Here is a 26,458-nt window from a genome sequence, read left to right on the forward strand (position 1 = left end):
ACTGCCTACCATTCTGAGCTTTTCACCTGCCTGGCATTTTTCTTTTCAGCTCTTACAAGGAAATCTCTCTAGTGCAAATGGAAAAACAGAACTTATATAGCATAAAAATGTCACTTCTAATTAAAAATCAAATTTCAGTATACCTGAAACTAATATAACATTATGTATTAACTGTACTAGAATTAAAATAAAAACTTATTTTTTAATGTAATTATCTAAAGAATAATAATAAAAATCAAATTTCATTAAATGATCAGGCAGTCTGATACACACATTACATGCAGTATAAACAATTATGAACGGAACGTTTTGACCTTTTGAGTTAAGTCACAGTTAAATCTTGGCCCAGGCAGGTCTTTGTTTTGTTTTTAAGTTACACTGAGCAGGACTCTCCCCTATATCCTCTCACGGGATTCCCCTAGCTGGAAGATCCAAGTGGAATAAAAGCGACCCAGCATTATTTGTCTCATGAGCTCAGCAAATATGAAGTGCACGGAAGAGTCCAAAATCAAAATTACGTATGCCTGCAAGATTAGAGTTGCTCACAGAAGAGGGAAAAGAGGTAAACTAAGATGAATTTATTTGCAACACTATTCTCTGGCCCACCGAATGCATGGACAATCTTAACAATGTTTCTGGTCAAAAAAAGCCTCTGTATCCTCATATAAGTTGCCCTGTGACATGAAGACCTGAACACTGAAAAAACAACAAAAATGAAGAATCTTCAAATCTTTACCTTGTTCATTGTTTCCTCCATTAAGCAGGAGTTCATCATTTTGCCTTTTCAGTTCTGTTATATATTTAAAGGCTTGGTCCAGGATCATATTCTTGCTCTGCCAAAGAGAATTAACCACTTAAAAGTTTCACTGAAGAATAAGAACTTGCCAGAAGAAACTTAAAGCTTTGTTTTTATCACATATATGTGATATGTATCTTTTCAAAATTTAAAATAGGCACCATATTCAAATGATTCTGCTGTTCATTTTTCATTTACTAAGTATTTAAATTTGAACAGCCACTATGCGTCAGGCTCTGTTCTAGGCACTGGGGATGTAATAAACAAAACGGAGAAAATTCCTGACCTTCAGGAGTATTTTCCATACATACAGTTGGGTAGGGCTAAGTGCTAGGAAGAGAAAATAAAACAGAGTAAAGAGGGGCCCAGAGAGATGGCAAAGGTCACTCTGTCCTATGAACTGAATGTTTGTGTCCCCCTGCAATTCATGTTGAAACCCTGATCCCTGATATGATGGTAGTTGGAGGTGGGCCTCTGGGAGGTAATTAGGTCATGAGCATGTATCCCTCATGAATGACATCAGTGCCCTTAGAAGAAAAGACATGAGAGAGGTGACTGCACTCCCTGTTACACAAGGACATAATCAGGAAGAGCAGACACCAGGAACCAAACCAGCTGGCACCTCTATCTTGGACTTCCCAGCCTCCAGAACCATGAGAAATAAATTTCCGTTGTTTAAATCACTCAGTCTATGGTATTTTTCTTATAGGAGCCCAAACTAAGGCACTGTACTGTAATCTATCTTGCATGGGAAGGCTGGAGAAGGCCTCTCTGTGAGGCAAAGCAAAAACCTGAAGGGAGTAAACCCCGTGGATATCTGGAGGAAGAGGGTCCAGGTAGCAGGATCTGCAAGGACAAGGCCCTTAGGCAGGGCTGTGTTAGCACGTTGGAGGGGCCCTGGTGAGGTGGGCAGAACTAAAGTATATAGGGGAAGAGTGGGAGGAGAAGAGGCTGGAGAGGGCCTTCAAGGCCCTGTAAGGATTCTAGACTTTAATATTGTTTGTACCCTAGGAACAGTTGTTAAAAATAAAACATAAGTGACATTCTTTTTGGCTTTAGCTCTCTATACCTTTTTCCAGAGGTAACAGTCATAGTTATTTGTGTATCCTCCCAGAAATATTCTATGCTGATACATGGATCTATCTTTAAAAACAAACAAACAAAAAACAGACAGAAGGATACTATAAGCAGTATGCTACATTGTTCTTTTCTATTTACAAATATATCTTGGAGATACTTCCATATAGGGTTTAGATATCTATGTTATACTTTCTAAAGGCTGTATTTATTTTATTTTCCAGTATAGTATGATAACTATTTAACCAAGAGGCATTTTGGTTTCTTATTCTTCAGCTATTAAAAATATTGCAGTGAATGTTTAACTTCTATTCCAGTATGCTTATTATTAAATATCCCCAGTACTTTATCAGATAGTTTTTTTCAGGTAGGAATCAGGGATTTAGGGCTTTGGTTCACAAAATTGCAATTCTGGGCTTCTTAGACTGAGTCCCAACAGAGACCCAATATAATCTAGGAAACGTTTTACTCTAGAGAGAAAAAATAGTTATTGCCTTTTTGTAAAATTTCGTTTATTTAATTTTTTTTTTTTTTTTAAAGAGAGCACGAGCAGGGGAGAGGGGCAGAAGTAGAGGGACAGAGAGTGAGAGGGAGAGAGAATCTTAAGCAGGCTCCATGCTCAGTGCAGAGCCCAACACAAGGCTCAATCCCATGACCCTGGGATCATGACCTAAATCTAAATCAAGAGTCAGACACCCAACCAACTGAGCGCCTACACGCCCTGATATTGTTCTTTCTTAAAGGAAGAATTGATACAAAGGCAGAACATAATAATGCCCATCCGCCTCCCTACTGCAGATGGGCTGAGGGAGGACACATAGCAATAGTGAAGAAAATCTTAATCTACTCGGCTTCTGGAAGCCAAATACTGACTTCCACCGCACATGCTAGGACACCAAGGAAGTGAAATGATCATAGTTTCCTTTCAGAGAAACTTGTAGGAATGACCGTCAAAAGCAGGAAAATAAGATTTTCCTGGGCAAACATCAATACTTCCTGAGAAGCTACTGTACATTGAGATGTGGAGGAAAAAAAAAAATCTGCAGACATAGAGCCTGCCCTTAAATTTGCGATCATGTAAGAAAACAAAGTACTTTAAGTAGATAGATAGATAGATAGATAGATAACATGTTTATGCAAGACAAAAGTACCCTCCTGCAGAAGGAACTGATCTGGCCATCTGAAGGCCTGGGAGGTCCAGGACTGGGAAGCTCTCTAGCCACCACAAAAGGTAGGGTGAGGTATGGGATCAAAATTGAGGGGACTGGTGGAAAGACTCTTCTTACGCAGTAATAAAACTACCCTCCACCCTCAGCACACACACATATCCTATGCAGCTTCATGACTTCTCATTCCTGCCCAACCACAAGAGACAAGTTTGTTTTCTGTGAAATTTGAACCAGAGAATTTCAGCCTCGGAGATGCATGGCACAGAAGTGGACAAGATGAGACTCCTCAGTGAAGACAGGAGGGTAAAGTAAAATTCTCCTCCTAAAGCAGCACACCTTCCCCCACCCAGCTCCCAGAATATGGCAACCAGTTTTAAACTCCTTTCCACTCCTAGATCGGGGGCTGAAGGATTCTTCTCCGGAAGGTAAAAGTTAACGGCTACCCCCAAAATAAAAAGATGCTGGTATTTTTTAGTTCCACAAAAACAACAACACTAGCTTACCACCTAATCACTCAATAGTTAGGGCACCAAAAATCAACCTATTCAATCAGCTTTTAAATTTTAATGCCTCATTCTCAAATACGAAAACAGTTAAGTATCACCAAGCATTTAAGGAAAGTCTCCAAAATGAAAAACAAAACCTCAAAACAAAGGGGAAAAAAAATCAGAAGAAAGACAACATGGAAAACAGAAGAAAAATTATTTTAAAAAACCTATATAACATTCTCAGAGATACGATGGTATTGTATTCATGAAACAAAACATGTGACATGAAAAAGGACAAAGAGAATAAGAAAAAGACTCTTGGAAATTAAAATCATGAGACCTGAAATTAAAAACAGAAGAGTTAGATGGGTGCCTGGGTGGCTCAATTGGTTAAGCATCCAACTCTTGATCTCAGCTCAGGTCTTGATCTCAGGGTCATGAGGTAGAGCCCTGCCCTGGGCTCTGCACTGGGTGTGAAGCCTACTTAAAACAAACAAAAGAAAAGAAAGAAAAGAAAGAAAAGAAAGAAAGAAAGAAAGAAAACAGAAGAGTTGCAAAAGACCAACCAGTTGAGATTGAAGAAGGGCAGAGGGTTCCAGAAGGAAAGTTTCAAAGGAAAAAGGAGAAAATAGAAATTATGTGGTACACTTGACTATGTAGAAACTCTACTAAGGGACTGTTGAAAGTGTGGAAAGAAATAAAGATAGGTATATAGAGGGGCACGTGGCTGGTTCGGTTAGTAGAGCATGCGACTTGATCTCGGGGTCATGACTTCCTACACTGGGTGTACAGCTTACATAAAAATAAAAAATAAAACATAAATTTAAAAAATCTAAAGTAAATAAATAAGTAAATAAAAAGATAGGTATATATAAATTGATAACAATGAGGCAATTACCAACCCTTCCCCAAAAAAGTTTCATATGAAACAAAACATAATAATACTAATCTTTGGCTCACCATAAACAATATTTACAGTCTTAACATAAGAACTGAATACTGATTTAATCAAAAGTTGTGGTGGAATTATATTGGGAGGATTTAACAAGGGAAAGTCAATAGATAAAATCTAAAATAGAAAAAGTATGATACAATAATATACGCATATTATTTCAAAATATAAAGGTGAATGCCAAAAGAAACAGTAGAGAATGGATGCCTTTAAGTTGCTGTATTGGATGTGGGAGGCAGGCAAGCCAGAGACTAATGTTGTTTTAAGCTTTTTAGTACTATTTGTTATGTTTATATATTAACTTAACTAACAATTAACCAAAAAAGGCTAACACGAATTATGATATCTCACTATCATGAAACACTATATAATCATTAAAAAGAAAGGAGATCATATGAAAAAAAGTCTACTATGTACGACTGAGTGAAAATGACAAGGCAGGTTATGAAACATTTTATGAATATATATATGAAACATATTTTACAAATATATATATACATATATATTCATAAAGCAATGTCCAAAGAGATGTGTAACAACATTTGTAATAGTAGTTACAACCTAGGAGTAGGATGTCAACTTATTTTTCAAACTTTTTATGACTTCCATATTGTTTCCATTTTGTTTTGTTTTCAGTAAGCACACTTTATCCTCATTATCAGAAGAAACAAAAAGCTATCTTCATGAGAGAAAACTTTAATAAGCTGAGATTTAAGTGCCAGTGGAGGCTGACAGGGCACGGAGAATAAAATAGAGATCCTTGGAAGATTCTAGGTAAGAATTTAAAGGTAATTAAAAAATATCATTGGCAGAAAATAAAAGAAATGCCTGGTAAGTACTGCAGCACAGAAATGAATGTAATCGTGGGACTGAATAATTCAAGATCTTAAAGATCTAGAAATTATATGGTCCACTTGATCATGTAGAATACTCTACTAGAAGACTGTTATCAGTATGGGAAAAATTAAAGATAGGTATATAGAAAATTAAGCAATTGAAAAACAATGAGGTGATGATTAACTCCAAAAACCAAAAGTGACAGGAAACAAAGATAAGCACTCTGAGCAATGAAACAACTTAGGGAATTATCTGTTCACAAGTAATGAATGAAAATAGGAGTAGACTTCTTACCTGCTTCAGGGCAGGGGAACATGGGATCAGCTCTCCTATCCTGTTTATTCCAGCATTGATTTTCTTCTTTCTATGCCTCTCCACTAGATAGGGGGAAAAATCCATTTATCAGACTTTATGGTACACTGCTATAGTTCACTATTCTCCCTGGGTAAAGAAATTTTAGGTAAAGAAATCTCTAACAAAATTTTATCAAACAGTATCTACTGAAGACAAATAACTACAAGACAATTTCTAAGAATGCTGCATTATAAGTCTAGCATTATGGGCACTGATATAAACAATACTTTTATAAGCATTTTAAAAATGTGATCTATAATAATTAAACTCAAATTAAAAACAGAAAATGCTAATATTACTTTACTGTTAGGCCATTATTATGTTTCAAGTAATTACTGGACATTTTAGTGATAACTAAATTTTAAGAACCCCTACTAACAAGCTAAGTTAGTAGAAAGCTGCCTTTTTATAGCAAATAGGCAAATGAGACCTATTTAGACAGATTACAGAACCTTCAAACACCTTTTAGGATGTCTAGAAGGCATTTTTGAAATAGAACAGCTATCAGTTATGACTTAAAATTTCTAGGAGTCTGGTTTATTCACTCTGGGCACATAGGATTTTTCCCATAAGAAACTGGGCAACTGACAACATCTCAACCAAATTAACTGAGAAATCTTCCAGGCTTACATGCCACAACTTTAAAGATTGTATGGAAAGGGCAAGAGGGAATGAGATGATCTAAATAATTTCAATAAGACACTGTAAGTAGAAATATTATTAGTCTTGGCTTTTACTGTCAGAAGGGTTTCTAAAACCTCCCTTCCTAACAAAAGATTCCAGTGATCTTTCAGATTAACCATAAGCAGCTCTTGTTTTGCAAAATCATACTTTTTGCTTCACAATCTAGCAGTAAAGACATATTTTCAATGACATCCAATTACTCTCGCATAATAAATTACTATCAGGACATATTTATGACACCATGTGAGTTGGTTCCAATAAAAATACTTAGCTCCTATGGCTAAAAAGATTAGATTTAATTCATTTGGCCAAAGAAGGGAAAACAATAAAGTATGATATCACCTTTTTTCTAAATTCTCTAATAACAGTATTTGTTATCACCCAGGAGTGGATTTTTTCATGTATGGAGGTAGAAAAAAACCAACATTGAGACCCACAGTGATAAAGGGGAATTCAAAGGCAGGAAATTCTCATTCTGGAAAACAGCAATATTCCATCAGTGTTCACCCCATCTTCCCATAGACAAAAATTCCCCCAGGGTCCTTTCCTTAGGGAAAGGAAGAATATCAGTTATAGAGTAATAGACATTAACTTCTAAAATATTTTGTTTTCAATCTGACTGTAACCCCTGGAAAAGAAAGTGTTCTAAAATGTACCAAAATATAAATGTAGGCACAATCACTTCTATAAATGTTTATCTGGCTTTGGCCTATAATCTGGACGTTTGAGATAAAATCAAACGTTTATTTTCTACATTTCTTGCTGTGACTGAGGACTCCACAACTTCATTTAAGACTGTTTACATTTCAGGGACTTTTAAGCTCCACAGCCTGCTGTTCATCTCTCCCCTGCTCCTCTGGGCAGCCAGCTCCCTCTGGAACTTCTGCAGACACATTCTCTTTATCCCATTTGGGAGAAGTAGAGCTCAATTTCCTCAGTGGGTGAAATCACTTAAAACACTAGTTCCAAAGGCGTATTAGTCCTCGAGTTATCTAAATAGACAATGAATCAGAAGATGATAAACTAGCCATCTTCATGAGACTCGAGGGGTGTTTTGCCAATTAAACCATAAAGGAACAAACAAAGTAAAGGAACATTTTCCTAAAACATAAGGAATAATGATTCTATGCTTGTAACATAAAAACTTACAATCGACTACAGTATAATTTCCTTGTGAATGCAAAAATGTTAACAAATACAATTGAAATTGTTTCTACCTGCATTGTGCGTCTCCCGGTTTTTCTTTCTGAAACAAAAAGTGCAGATAAAAGGAAAATGAAAATAACAGGAAAACATTTTCTCCACTTTATATGTTGAGAACCACAGAAATTTTATGAATTTGTATTTGTTGCATCCGTAAGAAACCATCTTATTATGGTATGAAAACCTAACTGCAGATACATCAGTATAAATTCAGAATCTACAATTTCCAAATTCTACAATTCTCTATTCATCTATACCCAAAAGTCAATGGTTGGGAAGTAAATCAATCATTGAAAACGTTAACTATTTGAAAAATGTAATTAAAGAGCTAGTCAACTCTCAAAGTGATGTACCAAGTAGGTGACTTCTGATGTCTGCCCTGGCACCTGGCAAGGGGTGCGGTGAGTGCGTCAGGGGTACAAGCAACAGTAGAAAGGAACTTTTTAATCCCTGGGGGTGGGGAACCATGGCAGCCACCAGCACCAACGCACAGACAATTGGCATTTGAGCCATCTTTTGCATCTGTGTGCCTTAGCTTATCCAAACTCTTAGTTTTTCTTAAAAGCTAATCTACTCAAACCACTGATTTCCCTTTTATGTACAATTACTCAATACATTAGCAATCCCTAACAGCTATTTGGTAAGGAAAGAGAATGGGGATTTTAATATTAATGAAAGCACTGATCATGCAATTTTAAGCAGAAACACTGCCTAAAATGCTAGAAGTTCAGAAGGGGGCTTATACAAAGAACCAGAAGTAATGTTGTACTGACATGCATATTGTAATGTCACAAAATTGTAATGTCACAAAATGTCTATTCAAATGGACTTCGGCCTAAATGAACTTAACAATCTACAAAGACTGTGATACTGTGAGCAAGTAAAAGTTTCAGGAGAAACTAAACACTTAGGATAGATTTGGTATTATACAATTTTAATTGCTCATTGTCATTCCCGTTACACTGTCCATAAAATAAGGAGGACAGGTAAATTTTAACTATGTACTCCTTTCTGTAAACCTGTATTTATTTATTCGCACATATTGCTGAAGAATAATGGTCTTCCAGGCATTTAATGAAAGTTCCCTGAGGACTGCCTATTTAACAAAGTGGGGACTAATTCTGTTCATCTCCCCAAACTGTATTATTTCTGGACCAGGACTACATACCTGTGCTGCTTTTTTGTAGGAGTCTCATTCTCTGTCATTTCTGGCATGGTTACAGTGATAGGAACCTACACAGCATGGAAGAACACGCCAGAAAGTTCAAGTTATTCTAGTATGTTAGAGAAATTAATAGCACTTTGGTTTGAATACCAAAATGCTAAAAAAACAAAAGTGACACCACGAAAAAGCACTGGATTAGCTGCTGTGGATAGAAAAAGGTATAAGAAAACAGGACAAAAAATATTATAACTAGCAGGTGGAGAGCATGGTGAATGCCAAATGTGAGGTATCGCCAGAAAGTTCTTGAGAAGACTGGAGTAGAGAAAGATCATTATCAGGTTAGAAATCTAGAAAGGCTTAAAAAGGGGGTGTGGATTTGAGCAAGACCTGGAAAAACAGGTAAAACATACTTGAGTTGGGAGAGTATGTTCTTTGTTCATAATATTTGAAGTGTTCTACAAAATTTAAATGAGAACACTGGTTCTCCTCTCTGAATGCAGAAAAAACAAGTGACAAGCACACAAACATGTACACACAAACAGCCATACAAGGAATATTCCTTGTATGGAAGCAAGCTCATTCATTCATTCACTCACTTGCTATCCTTCTCTCAAACTGCTAGAAGTCTTACATCATCACTTGACACTCATTAATATCTGGGTAGGAGTAGGAAAATTCTACTTATATTTAAAATATCAGGAGGGGCGCCTGGGTGGCTCTGTCGGTTAAGCGTCCGACTTTGTCTCAGGTCATGATCTCACGGTCCGTGAGTTCAAGCCCCGCATCGGGCTCTGTGCTGACAGCTCATAGCCTGGAGCCTGCTTCAGATTCTGTGTCTCCCTCTCTCTCTGCCCCTCCCCTGCTCTTGCTCTGTTTCTGTCTCTCTCAAAAATAAATAAAGATTAAAAAAAATAAAATAAAATAAAATAAAATAAAATAAAATAAAATAAAATAAAATATCAGGATACTGGGGCACCTGGGTGGCTCAGTTGCTTGGGCATCTGACTTCAGCTCAACTCATGATCTCATGATCTCATGATTCATGAGTTTGAGCCTCGCATCAGGATCTGCACTGACAGTGCGGAGCCTACATGTGGTTCTCTCTCTCTCCCTCTCTCTCTGCTCCTCCCCAGTTTATATGCACACACTGTCTCTCTCAAAATAAATAAACTTAAAAAAAATTAGGACACTAAAGAATATATATATATATATATATATATATATATATATATATATATTATAGGGAAATATATTCATATGCCAAAAAAGCCTGAAAGCAAATACATGAAGATAATAGTCATAGTTATGTAAGGCCAGCAACATTATAGGGGGTTTCTTTCTCTTCTCTGATCTTTAAAAATTTCATAATGAAAACTTTTAATGCTTTTAAATCTCAGGGACTGACGGCCTGGCCTTTCAAAAGTGGTCTGTCCAACTGGAATACCTGTTGTGGTACACTGGAGTAGGTGCAAGTGCAGTTACCATTTTCTGTGTATGGAATCGGAAATCAGAAAGCGTGAGTTTAGGGGTGCCTGGGTGGCTCAGTAGGTTAAGCGTCCGACTTCAGCTCAGGTCATGATCTCATGGTTAGTGAGTTCAAGCCCCACGTCAGGGTCTGTGCTGATGGCTCAGAGCCTGTAATCTGCTTCAGATTCTGTGTCTCCATCTCTCTCTGACCCTTCCCTACTCACACACGCTCTCTCTCAAAAATAAATAAACATTAAAAAAAAAGAAAGAAAGCATGAGTTTAAAATCTGGTTCTGCCAAACTGGTACAGCCACTCTGGAAAACAGTATGGAGGTTCCTCAAAAAATTAAAAGTAGAGCTACCCTACGACCCAGCAATGGCACTACTAGGTATTTATCCAAGGGATACAGGTATGCTGTTCTGAAGGGACACATGCACCCCAATGTTTATAGCAGTATTATCAACAATAGCCAAAGTATGGAAAGAGCCCAAATGTCCATCGATGGATGAATGGGTAAAGAAGATGTGGTATATATATACAATGGAGTATTACTCGGCAATCAAAAAGAATGAAATCTTGCCATTTGCAACTATGTAGATGGAACTAGAAGGTATTCGGCTAAATGAAATTAGTCAGTCAGAGAAAGACAAATGTCATATGACTTCACTCATATGAGGACTTTAAGATACAAAACAGCTGAACATAAGGGAAGGGAAATAAAAATACTATAAAAACAGGGAGGGGGACAAAATATAAGAGACTCAAATATGGAGAACAGAGGGTTACTGGAGGGGTTGTGGGAGGGGGGATGGGCTAAATGGGTAAGGGGCATTAAGGAATCTACTCCTGAAATCATCGTTGCACTATATGCTAACTTGGATGTAAATTTAAAAAAATAAATTTTAAAAAACAAATAAACATTTAAAAATTTAAAAAAACAGATACAGAAATAAATAAAATGAAATAAAATAAAATAAAATAAAATAAAATAAAATAAAATAAAATAAAATAAATAAAATAAAATAAAATAAAATAAAATAAAATAAAATAAAATCTGATTCTGCCATTTCCTAGCTGTGAGGTCCTGGGCAAGACATATAACCTCTTGGAACCTCAGATGTTTCATCTACAAAATGGATCAAAATCATAGCATCTGGACCATTGGGTTGTTTTGAGAAGGGAATGACAAATGCAGGGGAGCAGAGCAGCACGGTGCCTAGCAGCAAAAAGAATTCAACAAATGTTAGCTATGAATAATAATGAAGGCATTTCAGACTGGGCTCTAGCCCTGTAAAGGTGGAGGAAGGGTCCTGGGGAATGAGTAGAAGTGAATGCAGACAAGGTAATGAATGACAGGAAGTACTGACTGAAGCAGCCTGAGGAGAAATGTGCACTCAAGTCCCACTTCCAGCAGCTTACTCTCCCTTACATGTGTGATGGTATACATCAGCCTAAAAGCAACAAACTCACATCAGGTTACTACATAATGACAATGCGGGACATGTGAGTAAATAAGTCCTTGTCACCTTTATCACCCAAGGGCTTGCAGAAGTTCTTCACTTTTGATTCCTGGCTTCCAGCGCCTCCCGTTTCTGATCCAAATCTATCATCTTCTGCCAGAAGATGGTCTATAAGTTATGTTTTCTTCTTACTACACAAGAGAAAAATCAATGAATGTTTACAGTGGCTAGGTTTCCATTAGCATGTAAAACAACTGGCAACTTAGGGCATGCAGGCAGATTTTTGGTGGCAAGCAGAATGATCCGAAAGCTAATGAATGTAGTTGCTTTAAAAAGTCACTCTCCAATAGGCGGCTCATGCTCCACTCCCACAAAAATGGTAGCAAGTACTGTAGTCATTGGACAGATCCCAGGAGATTCTCTCCTTTCTCTTAGGCATGCTCACTGTCCCTCAAGTTCTTATTGTCCTCCACCTATGTCTTACACTAAGGTCTGTCCTCAATTCTAAAATTATCTTCCTTCAATCTCCCACTTCCCTCTTCTCACTTGTGAGAGTGACAAAGCTTACTCAAAGATCTTCCACGAAGGCAGCGACACTAGGATGACAGCCTTCAGAACTGTGCATTGTATATACTCCAGAAAATGCAGATTTGGGGGCACCTGGCTCAGTTGGTTAAGTGTCTGATTTTGGCTCAGGTCATGATCTTGCGGTTTATGAATTTGAGACCCGTATCGGGATTGCTGCTGTCAGCAAAGGGCCTGCTTCAGATCCTCTGTCCCCTCTCCCTGCCCCTCCCTGGCTTACGCTCTCTCAAAAAAAATAAATACAAACATTACAAGAAATGTAAATTTGGGGGCTTCATCCCAGACAAATGAGAAGTACTGGGTAGGGCCCAGGAATCTGTATTTTCAACAAGATAATAGTTAAAAAACAGGAATTGTCAGCCCACTGTCAGCCTGACCCTGAATCAGTCTCTAAGGGAGGAATCCCAATCTTTAAGGGAGGAGTCTGAAATTTAGAATGCCCCCAGGGGATTGTTATCTGGAAAATTTAGAAACACAGACAGGTATCTTTAGTTGGTGGAATTTCAGGCATCTGACCAACACCCTACTGGAGGAGAGATTATTTGGGATAGGGCATGACAGGTGAACACATAATTTCACCTATAAACCCGTAAGGTCAGATTTCCCTTGTGCCCGTGAGTCAGCATTTGGTCATTAACATTACAGTTTCAGTTTTGAAACTGTAAAACTTGTAAGCACTTTTGAAAGTTTGCAGATTCATGTTACAAGTAAGATACATGACGTTAAAGTTCTAAACTTCTGAACATCTAGAATCTTAAAGTAAATGACTAGAGGTCTATCACATAAGTAAACATACTCATCGCATGGGGGTGAGACGCAAGAGTTTAACTGAAAGAGGTACACCACCCAGTTTACCAAACATCACTGTAAATATCCATCTCAAACCACATTTTAACAAATTCAATTACATCTATCAGTGTATAATTGTTTCCATATGCTATTCCTCCTGATATTAAGCTTGCATTCCTCACATTAAAAAAGAACACTTATTAAAACAAAGAATACTTATTGAAATAATGAACTATATAATGTCATAAATGCTTGTCCACTGACTCATTAACCTACTAATAAGGAAATGTTACTTTTAATACAATATTTAATTTATAAAGAAAAAATTCAAAATGTTACATTAATAATCTATGAATCACTATATTTTACGGTAAGAAAGAATTATTTCTGAAATTTGTCAAATCCAATGGTTCTCAAAGTGTACTTTTGAGATCACTTGTATCAAAATCACAACTTTTAAAACCGCTTTTTCCTCTTGCAGTAAAGCTTATGTATAGTAAAATGCACAAATCTTAAGTGTAAAATTCAGTGAGTTCTGACTAATGCACATACCTGTGTGACCCAATCCCTATCAAGGTACAGAACATTATTATTACCAGAGAAAGTTCTCTCACGACCCTTCCTAGTCAATACCTTCCCCTTCTCCCACAGAGGCAACCAGTGTTCTCATTTTTTTCTCTACTGAACTTTACAATGCATTAACTGAGAATTCTGTTTTGTCAACCTTTCACTCAGCATATTTCTGAAATTCATCCAGTAGTTTGTTCCTTTTTATTGCTGAGTATGAATGTATAACTGTGTGTCAGTTTATAACATAGCTTGTTTATTTTCCGTTGATGAACACCTGTTCCTGTGTTTTGGTGACCAGGAAGAAAAGCTGCTCTCCATGAATATTCTTGTGCAACATTTTTCATGGGTATAGTCTTTCTTTCTGTTGAGTAAATACCCAGGAGTAGAAATGCTTATTATATTCCCTGCAGTTCCACTCCCAAGTATCTACCCAAGAGAAATAAAAAAAAGTATATCCACAAAAAGACTTATGTAAGAACATTTGTCACACTTTCCCCAGAGTGACAGTACCATTTTGCATTCACATCCAAAATGTAAGAGTTCTGGTTGTTCAATATCCTACTAACATTGGGCTTTGTCTGCTTATCAATTTCAACTATTCTGGTGGTTAAATAGTGGAATCTCATTATAGTTTAATTTTCATTTCCTAGATGATTGATAACATTGAATAAATTTTTATGTGCATATGAAGACCATCTGTAGGGGGCCCCTAGGTGGCTCAGTCAGTTAAGCATCCGACTTTGGCTCAGGGCATGATCTCACAGTTCGTGAGTTCCAGCTCTGCATCTGGCTCTGTGCTGACAGCTCAGAGCCTGGAGCCTGCTTGAGTTCTGCATTTCCCTCTCTTTGTGCCCCTCCCCCACCTCTGCTCACTCACTCTCTCTCTCTCTCTCTCTCTCAAAAATAAACATTGAAGAAAATTTAAGACCATTTGTAGATCTTTTTTTGTCTGCTCATATCTTTTTGCCGTTTTTTTTTTAATATTTATTTATTTTTGAGAGAGAGAGAAAGGGAGAGACAGCGTGAGCAGGGGAGGGGCAGAGAGAGAGAGGGAGACACACAATCAGAAGCAGGCTCCAGGCTCTGAGCTGTCAGCAGAGCCTGATGCAGGGCTTACACCCACAAACTGTGATATCAGGACCTGTGCTGAAGCCGGACGCTTAAGCTACCCAGGCGCCCTATCTTTTTGCCAGTTTTTTAATTGGATTGTTTATTGTAGGGGACAAGCTTAGGAATCCTCCGGGCTTACACCAAATGGATTAACAAGGCATAAAGAAATACAAAGTCATAAAATGCTTACACCGGAGTTTGGGTAAACCAGATTGGCACTCCAAGAATAGGGGGGTGCAAAGTACCCTGAGAATAGGGAGGCACAAAGGTGCCAGGATTAGGGAGATGTGAAGGCACCCCAAAATACAGAGGGGGTGCAGAACCTCCCAAAATAGAGAGAGGCAAAGGCCTGAAATAGAAATGGCACAAAGGTGCCCAATACATAGGTATATGAAAATAAACAACATTAGATGTACAAGGTGGAAACACTCCCAATTTAGTACTATAGCAGAAAAGCGGCTTTCACAGGAGAATAGGGCCAGGTTAGGTAAATTGGTGAATTGGACTATGGACCTACTGTGCTGCAGGCAGAGCAGCCCAAAGCGGAGATGGTGAACAAAAGAAAAGGTGCCTTATTAGCCCTGTGGTTATTCCCCCTATCTGTCTCATCCCCTAGGCTAGCTAAGATAAATAGGCACGGTGCCTCGGTCTGCTGTTAACAACCATCTATCCATCTGCCTGGCGCTGGGAGTTTTATATTGACCCAAACCCCAAACACTGTATATCTTCAAAACCCCCCTTTTCCTTCACGTCCCCAAGTTAGTGTTCCTAGTTTGTCCCTTTGTACATGACCATCACGTTTGCAAGCCTTCTGACCTGAATAAATACGAGGCAAGGACCCTTATTCGGGGCTCTTGTCTTTTCCCGGACATTAGCCGTCTCTCGCTTTAATCCTGTGTGCCCTCTTTTGCTGGCCAAAAGAGAACTTTAGACTTAAGAGTTTACAACAGTTTGTCCTTTTATGATTAACTTACAGAAAATCTTCATATATCCTGAGTTACTTATATCTTCTGCATACTTGTCATTTGTCTGAAACATATTTTGCAAATATTGTCTCCCACTATGTGGCCTACCTATGCCTTTTCTTAACTGTGCCTTTTGATAAGCAATAGTTCTTGATGAAGTATAACTTAGCAATTTTTAATTTATGATTATTTCTTTTTGTGGCCTGTCCAAGAAACCTTTACTCATTCCCAAGATATTCTACTATGATTGTTTCTACAAAGTTTATGATATTGGCATATTTAGATCAATGATCTGTATGGCAGGAGGTAGGGGTTAAAGTTCATTTTTTTCCCATATGGATATTTAGTTGTTCCAACATCATTTGTTGAAAACATTTCCTTTCTTCAGTGGTACCTTTGTTAAAAATTAAATGTCCATATTAGTGCAGTTCCATTTCCAGGCCCTCTGTTCTGTTGCTCTCTCTTCTGAGCTATCCTTATGTTATGACCACATATACTGACTAAGCATACGTTTAAAATATTGATTCCTGGGGCGCCTGGGTGGCGCAGTCGGTTAAGCGTCCGACTTCAGCCAGGTCGCAATCTCGCGGTCCGTGAGTTCGAGCCCCACGTCAGGCTCTGGGCTGATGGCTCGGAGCCTGGAGCCTGTTTCCGATTCTGTGTCTCCCTCTCTCTCTGCCCCTCCCCCATTCATGCTCTGTCTCTCTCTGTCCCAAAAATAAATAAACGTTAAAAAAAAAAATTTAAAAAAAAATAAAATAAAATAAAATAAAATATTGATTCCTACGCCCTACACCAGACCTACTGAATCAGAATCTTAGGAAAGACAAGTCCAGAAATACAAGCTTCCTAGTTGATTTTTCTGTAGCCTAAAGTCTGAGAAGTGCATTATTTTAACACTGTTCTCCCTCTAAAACTAATAAAAATCAGTGCGCTCACAACCAATGAGGCCACCTGGAAAGAACAGTGAACTTGGAATTGGGAAAATGAGCTCTAATTCTAGATTTGCTACTGAAAAGCTAGGCATCATTTTACTTATCACAGCTTAGGGCCCAAGTTTCTTCACATGTAAAACAAGAGGATAGGACTAGACTCAATCATTCAGGTATAGACCAAGTGCCCCCACTGCCTAGGAATTACAGATACAAAGATGGAAAAGGCAAGTCTTCTCTCAAGAAGAACACAGTCTAGGTCAGGGCTATCCAAAAGAATTTTGTGCAATGCAGATATTCTATACCTGCATTGTCCATATGGTCGCCATTAGTCACATGTGTATATTAAATGCTTGAAATGCGGCTAGTGAGACCACCAAACTTTTAATTTTATGTAATTTTAAGTAATTTAAATAGTTACATGAGGCTAGTGATTACCATATTGGGCAGCACAGATAATTTAAAAAATTGAAAAGAAGATGAATTTAAAAAAACTGGTTAATGAATGTCAACTTCCTACTTGTGTTATTGTCCTACAGCTACATATCTCTACTCTGGGAAACTGGGTCAGCAGTACATGGATTTATGGTAGTATTTTTGTAACTTCTTTTGAGTCTATAATTCTTTTAAAATAGAAAGGTTTTAAAAGTGAATTTAAAAACTGGTAAATGCTACCTCAAAGATTTGTTAATAAAATGCTATGAAAGAACACAGAATCAGGGATGTTTCTTGTGGGACTCAAAGAAAGCTAGGTTTTAAAGAATACATAGTATTTTTGTCAGTCAAGATGGAGAGAAGAAAGGATATGAGTTAGCAGAAGAGAAGTGCAAAGGCAGTGAAACATTAAAAATGTCTTGTGAGTCTGAGGATTGCAGCAGGAATATAAAAATTATGGGAGAGAGGGAAGGAAACAGGAGGTGCGGACAGCAAGAGAACCTGGACTAGACTGTGAACAAATTTTCTGTGCCTAGTAAGGGTGCTCAGATTTCACTTCTGAAACAAAGTTCCCCTGGTCTACTTTAAACAATAAAAAGTACAATGAAGTACGGATTCTTTTTCTTTTTTATTGACATATTACATATACAATAAGCCACTAATTTAAGTTCACTGCTCAATAAATTTATATATGTGAATACACTCACGTAACCACCACTAAGATCAAGATACAGAACACTACCTCAAAAGGCTCTCTCAAGGTCCCTGCCACTTAATCAATCCCTTGAAATTTCTTTCAAAAATATTCAAAGAATATATATTTCCAAAGAAGACATAAAAATGACCAACAAGTACATAAAAAGATGTTCATCATCATTAATCATCAGGGGAATGCAAATCAAAACCATAATGAGATCTCACCTCACACCTATTAGAAGAGTTATTATCAAAAAACGGGGGCCCTCTATGGCTCAGTTGGTTAAGTGTCCAACTCTTGGTTTCGGGTAGGTCATGATCTCATGGTTCATGGATTCAAGCCCCACATTGGGCTCTGTACTGACAGCATGGAGCCTACTTGGGATACTCTCTCCTCCCTCTCTCAAAATAAATAAACTTTTTTTTTTTAAGTCAAAAGACTATCAACAATAGCGAAAGTATGGAAAGAGCCCAAATGTCCATTGATGGATGAATGGATAAAGAAGATGTGGTATATATATACAATGGAGTATTACTCAGCAGTCAAAAAGAATGAAATCTTGCCATTTGCAACTACGTGGATGGAACTGGAGGGTATTATGCTAAGCAAAATTAGTCAAAGACAAAACTCATATGACTTCACTCATATGAGGACTTTAAGAGACAAAACAAATCAACATAAGGGAAGAGAAACAAAAATACTATAAAAACAGGGAGGGGGACAAAACATAAGAGACTCTTAAATATGGAGAACAAACAGAGGGTTACTGGAGGGGTTGTGGGAGGGGGTACGGGCTAAATAGGTAAGGGGCATTAAGGAATCTACTCCTGAAATCATTGTTGCACTATATGCTAACTAATTTGGATGTAAATTTATTTTTTTATTTTATTTTTTTATTAAAATTTTTTTTTAATGTTTATTTATTCTTGAGAGAGAGAGAGAGAGAGAGAGAGAGAGAGAATGAGCAGGGTAGAGGCAGAGTGAGAGAGGGACACAGAATGTGAAGCAGGCTCCAGGCTCTGAGCTGTCAGCACAGAGCTCAATGCGGGGCTTGAACTCACGAGCCATGAGGTCATGACCCGAGCCAAAGTCAGAAGCTTAACCAACTGAGCCACCCAGGCACCCCTGGATGTAAATTTAAAAAGTCAAAAGATAACAAGTGTTGGTGAAGATATGGAGAAAAGGAAACCCTCATACACAACAGATGGGAATGTAAATTGGTACAGCCATTATGGAAAACAGTATGGAGGTTTCTCAAAATTAAAAACAGAAATACCATATGATCCAAGAACCCCACTTCTAGCTATGTATCCAAAAGAAATGGAAACACTATCTATAATCCCATGTTCATTACTGCATTATTCACAACAGCCAAGACGTGGAAACAACCTAAGTGTCCACTGATGGGTGAATGGGTAAAGAAAATGTCACACACACACACACACACATATAATGAAATATATAAATATATATTTACATATATACACATGTATATATTTTATAGACAAATATATGTACATAATGGAATATTCACCTCTAAAAAGAAGGAAATCCTGATATCTGTGACAACATGAATCAACCTGGAGGACATAATATTAAGTGAAATAAGCCAGATGCAGAAAGACAAATATTGCATAATCACACTAATATGTGGAAATTAAAAAAGTTAGACTCATGGTAATAGTGGACATAATGGTAGTTACCAGTGGCTAGGAGATAGGGGAAATGGAAGAGGTTGATCAAAGGGTACAGACATTCAGTTATAAGATGAATAGGTTCTGGAGACCTAATGTACAGTATGATGACTACAGTTAATAATAATTTATTGTATATTTGCAATTTGCTAAGAGAGAATATCTTAAAATCTTTTGTTCTTACCACAAAAAGTAACTATGTGAGTGGATCGATATGTTAATTAGGTCAGCTGTGGTAATCATTTCACAATGTATACACATACCAAAATATCATGTTGTATACCTTAAGTACATACAGTATCTATTTGTCAATCAAACCTCAATAAAGCTGGAAAAAATATGTTTATCAAAAGTGTGCTATTTCCTCATACATTGCTGGTGGGAATGTATAATGTATAATGGTATAGTCACTTGGGAAAACAGGTTGGCAATTCCTCAAATAGTTACAACACAGAGTCACTCTATGATCCAGCAACGCCACCTAGGTATACACCCCAAAAAACTGAAAACACACGTTCACACAAAAACTTGTGCACGTATGTCTGTTGCAGAAATATTCGTAACAGCCAGTGAGTTGAAACAAGCCAAAGGTCCATGTGAATGATGAATGGATAAGTAAAATGTGCTATGTCCACACAAGGCAATGTTATTCAGCAATAAAAAGATATGGAGTAATGATACATGCTACAGCATGGTAATCCTTGAAAACATGGAAATGAAAGAAGCCTGACACAAAAGGTCACATATTCCATTTATACAAAATGTCCAGAACAGGCAAATCCACAGAGACAGAAAGCAATTTAGTGATTCCCAGGAGTGGAGAGAGGGAGTCAAGAGTGACAGCTAATGGGTATGGGTTTCTTTGGGGGATGATGTTCTTGTATGGAGATGACTATGCAACTTTGTAAATATGCTAAAAATCACTGAATTCTAAACTTTAAAAGGGTGAGTTTTGTGACATGTGAATTATATCTTAATAATAAATATAAATAAAAAATGAAGACAAAAGCAAAAAATTTTGCTATGATTAGAAAATGTTTGACATCTCCAGATTAATCAATGCTCTGTTGGTAAACACTTTAAAAAAATTGTTTTAATGTTTATTTATTTTGAGAGAGAGAGAGAGAGAGAGAGAGATCAAGCAGGGGAGTGGCAGAGAGAGAGAGAGAGAGAGAGAGAGAGAGAGAGAGAGAGAGATTGAGAGAGAGAGAGAGAGAGAATCCCAAGCAGACTATGCGCTGTCAGCACAGAGCCCAATGTGGGGCTTGAACACACATTAGATCATGATCTGAGCTGAAATCAAGAGTTGGACACTTAACTGACTGAGCCACCCAGGTGCCCCATATTGGTAGACACTTTTTAAAAATCATTTTAAGACACATAACTATATAATTATCTGTACACATTATATAACTATTTTATACACAGAGTCTAATCTGATATTCACTAATTTATAAAGTGGTATTAAAATAATTTAGTAATTTGTCCACAGCCACACAGCTAATAAATAGTGAGGCAGGATTCTAACTTACTACTATCTGACTCCAGATCCCAAGTCCTTAACTATTTTCATAGTGATTCCCCACCTCTGCCACCCCCTGCAAAAAAAAAAAACAAAAAAACAAACACACTATCGTACATTTTAGCAAAACCATGTCTTCAACTATTATATTCCTTCCATTTCAATATATATTTTATTGTCCTGGACATACATTAAGTGGTAATATCTAGCCCAGAAAACTTATTTTCTCATATGGCTTCTCCTCACAAGAAAACAAAAACATCAACCAGAAGCCATATGCAAATAAAAAGCAATTGGATTTATAGGTTTGTCATAAAACAAAATATTCAAATAATCTGCTTTAGACAGGTGCTAAATGTTTGAAGTGGAAGCCTACTGTCAGCACTGTGTAAAAAAAATTTTTTTTTACATTGATTTATTTTTGAGAGACAGAGCACAAGTGGGACAAGGGCAGAGAAAGAGTGAGACACAGAATCCGAAGCAGGCTCCAGGCTCCGAGCTGTCAGCACAGAGCCCAACGCAGGGCTCAAACCCACAAACCGCAAGATCATGACTTGAGGTGAAGTTGGACGCCTAACCAACTGAGCCATCCAGGTGCCCCGTCAGTACTGTTTAGAAAGACTGAAAAGAATAAAGACAGCTCACAATATTAAAAATTACTACCAAGTTACATTAATCAAGACAGTGTGGTACTCCCATAAAGAAAGACACATAGATCAATGGAATTGAATTAAGAGCCAATAAATAAACCCTTAAATTTGTGGCCAACTGGTTTTTGACAAGGATGCCAAAACCATTCAATGGGAGAAAGAATAGTCTTTTCAACAAATGATGCCAGGGTAATGGGCTACTCACATGCAAATGAATGAAGTTAGACCCCTATCTCATAACACATACAAAAATTAACTCAGAAAGAATCATATCACAGTTCAACATTATAGCGAACACTTTAAAACTCTTAGATACAAAATGAAAAAGCACCAGCAACAAAAGAAAAATATAGATATATTAGATTTCAAAATTTTAAATGTTTGTGGTCAGAGGACACCATCAAGAAAGTGAAAAGATAACCCACAGAATGAGAGAAAATATTTACAAATATCTAATAAGGGAAATGCATAGACAATATGTAAAGAACTCTTACAACTCAATAATTAAAAGACAACTTAATTTAAAAATGGGGGAGGGGTGCCTGTGTGGCTCAGTTGGTTAAGTGTCTGACTCTTGGTTTGGGCTAAGGTCATGATTTCACAATTCTTGAGATGGAGCCCTGCCTTGGGCACCCAGCCAATAGCACAGAGCCTGCTTGGGATTCTCTCTCTGCCCCTACCCTGCTTGCGGTTTCTCTCTCTCTCACTCTCAAAATAAACTTGTTTTAAAAATGGGCAAAGCATCTGAATAAACATTTCTCTAAGGAAGATATACAAATGCCCAATAAACACATGAAAGGATGTTCAACATCATTAGCCATTAGGAAAATATAAATAAAAACCATGTGAGATATGACCTCATACCTGCTAGGAAGGCTAAAATAAAAGAGATAGTAACATGTGTTGGTGAGGATGTGGAGAAATTAAAAGCCTCATATATGGCTGGTGGAACTAAAAAAAAATGGTACAGCCACTTTGGAACAATCTGGCAGTTCCTCAAAATGTTACACATAGAGTTAACATATGACCAAGCATTTCTACTCCTAGAGATATAATCCAGAGAACTCAAAACAAGCGTTCACGCACAAAAACTTGCACATGAATGTTCATAGCAGGAGTATTCATAATAGCCAAAAAAGGAAAACAACCCAAATGTATATCAACTAAGAAGGGATAAATTGTGGTATATTCACACAACAGAATATAATTCAGCAATAAAAAGGAATGAAGTACTGATACATGTTACAGCATGGATGAACTTTGAAAGCATTATGCAATGTGAAAGAAACCAGTCACAGAAGACTGCATATTGTATGATCCCATCTACTTTAAGTTCTGGAACATGAAAATTTATAGAGACTGAAAGTAAACTGGTGGTTGCCAAGCCTGAGGAAAATGAAGGGGGTTAGGTGGGAGGTCTGTGTTCTTTTGGGGATGATGAATGTTCTAAAATTATACTGTGGTGATGGTTGCACAAGTCTACAAATATACCAAAACCCACTAAATTTCACCTTAAATATGTAAACTTTATGGTATGTGAATTGTATCTCAATCATCCTTGAAAAAAAAAAAAGAAATCTTTTGATGTCTCTTTGGGTAATCTGAAATTCTCTACCCATTCATCTTTTTCATCAGTTTATACATCTGTTTTCTTTCAACATAAAATTCTATTTAGCTACCAATCATCCCCAATTTTCCTAATACAGAGAAAATGTGAAGCTACCAAAAATAAGTACTAGCACTTATTTTTTTAAAAAAAAACTAGGTCTAGAGGCGCCTGGGTGGCTCAGTCGGTTAAGCATCCAACTCTTCGTTTCAGCTCAGGTCATGATTTCACGGCTGGTGAGATCAAGCATGGGCTCCATGCTAACACCGGAGAGACTGCTTGGGATTCTCTCTCTCTGTGCCCTTCCCGTCTTTCTTAAAATAAACTTAAATAAACTAAACTAAACTAAACTAAACTAAACTAAAATAAAATAAAAACTAGGTCTCACTGTTCAGGGGCAAATTGTGTTTTCTTTCCACCAAGAAGCAAATTAATGGTAAAGATTAATTTAAATTGCGTCTTGGGGCACTCGTCAGTTAAGTGCCCAACTCTTGGTTTCAGCTCAGGTCATGCCCTCACAGTTGGTGAGTTTGAGCCACACACTGGACTCTGCACTGACGGTACAAAGCCCGCTTGAGTTTCTTGCTCTCTCCCTCTCTCTCTGCCTCTCCCCTGCTCATGCGTGTTCTCTATCAACATAAATAAACTTAAAAAATTTTTAATAAATATAATAACATAAAATGAATTGTGTCTTTAGATATCATGAAGAGAAAAACCTAATTCTTATCACCAAATTTCGAATTAGAATTAAAATGTCTTAGTTGAAAACATTTTATGGCACATTGTTTAAACATATTTGCCCATGGTTTGAGGAAAATCTTTTCAACCTCTACACTTAATTCTGGTTTTTTGCTGCTTAACGCATTCCTAAGTATTTTACAATGATTCAAAATGTTTATGGAAGATGAACACAGATAGGCAGTTTTGCAAATGTGTTCTATGTCTTTATTTGAGACCTCTAGTAAATCCTTAGTTCTCGCCAATCAAAATGCTTTAACCCACTGAACTAGAGTATGAACCATGAAAATAATGACACAACTAAGCTTATATCCCTGGTCTGGATTGCAGCCATTTATACCATTAGTACAATTAAAATAAATATCATTTTATATGCTTATTTAACACTTTATAACAGGTTTTCCTTATAGTAAAAGTAATACATACCTAGAAAAGCCAAACATAAAGATAAAAATGAAACTACTCCCAATCACATCACCCAACCAGAATACACAAGAATCATCATTGACATTCTTGTGGATTTCGTAATTCTTTTTTGTATGCACTTTACAAATGTTAAACCATAAGTAACTTCGTATTCTGCATTTTACTTAGGGTGAGCATTTCTCGATCATTGAATATACAAAATTGTGATTATAGTTTTATATTTAACATCATGGATGTGTATTTCTAATTTCTATCTTATTTAATGCTTTAGGCATCTTTGCTCTCTGTATTTTGCTATATGAACCATTATGTGCATTTATCATCTTTACTATATTTTAGGTTAATAATCCTCTACCTAGAACATCCTATTACTTGTCTACCTGGTTCAACTCATGAAATCTGGCACATCTGTAATCTAGAGTTCAGGGATAGCACAGGGGTACTCTTCACAGCCCAAAGAATCCTTCCTCATAGTGTTTGGTTTTAGCAGCAGCTTTCCGTCTTGGCAGGCACTTGAGGACGTATTTATGAGTGTGCTGTGCTGTCTTCTGCTTTATATAACTGCTATCAGAAGTCCTAATTTCCTTTGCCATTACAGAAATCTTACATCCTTTAACAACATTGCTGGCTCCTTCCTGTGAATCGCATCATCATCCTGCTTGGAGCTATCAGTCAGGGTGGTTCCTAAATGCCAACCTGGAGATACTATGTCATATATACAAAAAGGAAATTAAGGAAGTCCTGCCACTGGAGCTTTCACTGTGAAGTTGGGCCAAACTGTATCTCAAGAAAAAGAAATAAGCCAAAGATTTTAAATTTTTACTTACGAACTACACAAGTAACCAATTTGCATAAAAATTATTTTCAAGGAATACAGAAATATATAAAGTTAAATGGAAAAGTTCCTCAGCTCTACTATCATGCTTTCCAGGAATACCCACTGTGGACAGTTTAGAATTTGTTAGACTCTCACCCTTCCTTTGTTCTTCCCATACAAGCTATAAATACTCCTGGTTAAGAATATATAACTAAATTCCATTATTAAGTTTTTAAAAATTCAATTGCAAAAATAACTTTTGTAAAAATTTTAAACAGCAGAGATGTGTATGAAGTACCAATGCCCCTCCGCTTTTAACAGTCTGGTGGTATCAATTCCAGACATTTTCCCTACATAAGTCCAAGCAATTACCTACGTACATACTACATACATACTAGTACATACTATTATGCTGAAGGAGTAGGACACATAAAATGTAAATAGTACAAAATACCTTCCACTCTCAGTTCAAACCTCTTCCATGGGTGATCCTGCTCCTTGGATAAATTTAGGGTGGATCCCATGACTCTACTGATCACGACTATATGATACAAATCCTCTAGTCATTTTTAGTCACAAACAATCCATTGAGAATATCTCAGTACAGTTCCTCTGATGCAGGTAATGCCTCTCCCCACACTGTCTCTTACATTCTGTCCTCCACCCCCAACTTCTGCCTCTGTCTTTAGGGCTCCAGTCTCTTTCTGCTGAGGTAGTCCTGCCCGTGATGGAAAGCCTAAGGCAGAGTGCCCAGAACAGCTCCTCCTAACACGCTGTGGACCCACATCTGGTCCACAGAAATATGTACCTCTCTGATGTAATAACTCCTAGAAATTTACTCTACAAGTCATATTCATGTATATGCAACAGGACATTTATCCAAGGATATTCATTATAAAATTGTTTCAAGTAGCAAAGGACAAGGAAACACCCTAAAGGCTCATCAAAAGAATAATTTAAAAAAAAAAAAGAATGATTAAATATGTTACAGTATTATGTTGAATCATCTGAAATTGCCCATATTTGACTTTTTCTGCCTCTAGAAACTACAATTTCAGATGGTTCAATCTAAAATAGATTGAGGGGCAACTGGGTGGCTCAGTTGGTCAGGTGTCCGACTCTTGGTTTCGGCTCAGGTCATGATCTCACAGCCCGTGGGTTCAAGTCCCACTTTGGGCTCCACGCTCTAACAGCACAGGATTCTCTCTTTCCTTCTCTCTCTGCCCCTCCCCTGCTCATGCTCGCTTGTGCACACGTGCTCTCTCTCAA

At 37.3% G+C, this 26,458-nt stretch overlaps 1 protein-coding gene across 2 annotated transcripts in view; it reads right to left on the minus strand.

Annotated features, from left to right (window-relative positions):
* The window catches only part of USF3 (upstream transcription factor family member 3), a 56,838-nt gene that overhangs the window by 13,567 nt on the left and 16,813 nt on the right, over positions 1 to 26,458 (minus strand). The window contains exons 2-6 of one of the 2 annotated variants that reach the window (XM_023260144.2): positions 11,720 to 11,844; positions 8,729 to 8,793; positions 7,575 to 7,603; positions 5,614 to 5,696; positions 737 to 833 (exon numbers count right to left, since the gene is read on the minus strand). In XM_023260144.2, coding sequence (XP_023115912.2) covers positions 737 to 833; positions 5,614 to 5,696; positions 7,575 to 7,603; positions 8,729 to 8,775 — 256 coding nt within the window. In that variant the 5' untranslated portion in view covers positions 8,776 to 8,793; positions 11,720 to 11,844. The remainder of the gene's footprint in view (positions 1 to 736; positions 834 to 5,613; positions 5,697 to 7,574; positions 7,604 to 8,728; positions 8,794 to 11,719; positions 11,845 to 26,458) is intronic. The other variant, XM_023260145.2, reaches the window with a different exon arrangement.

Source organism: Felis catus, chromosome C2, assembly GCF_018350175.1.
Source record: "Felis catus isolate Fca126 chromosome C2, F.catus_Fca126_mat1.0, whole genome shotgun sequence".
Taxonomy (NCBI): domain Eukaryota; kingdom Metazoa; phylum Chordata; class Mammalia; order Carnivora; family Felidae; genus Felis; species Felis catus.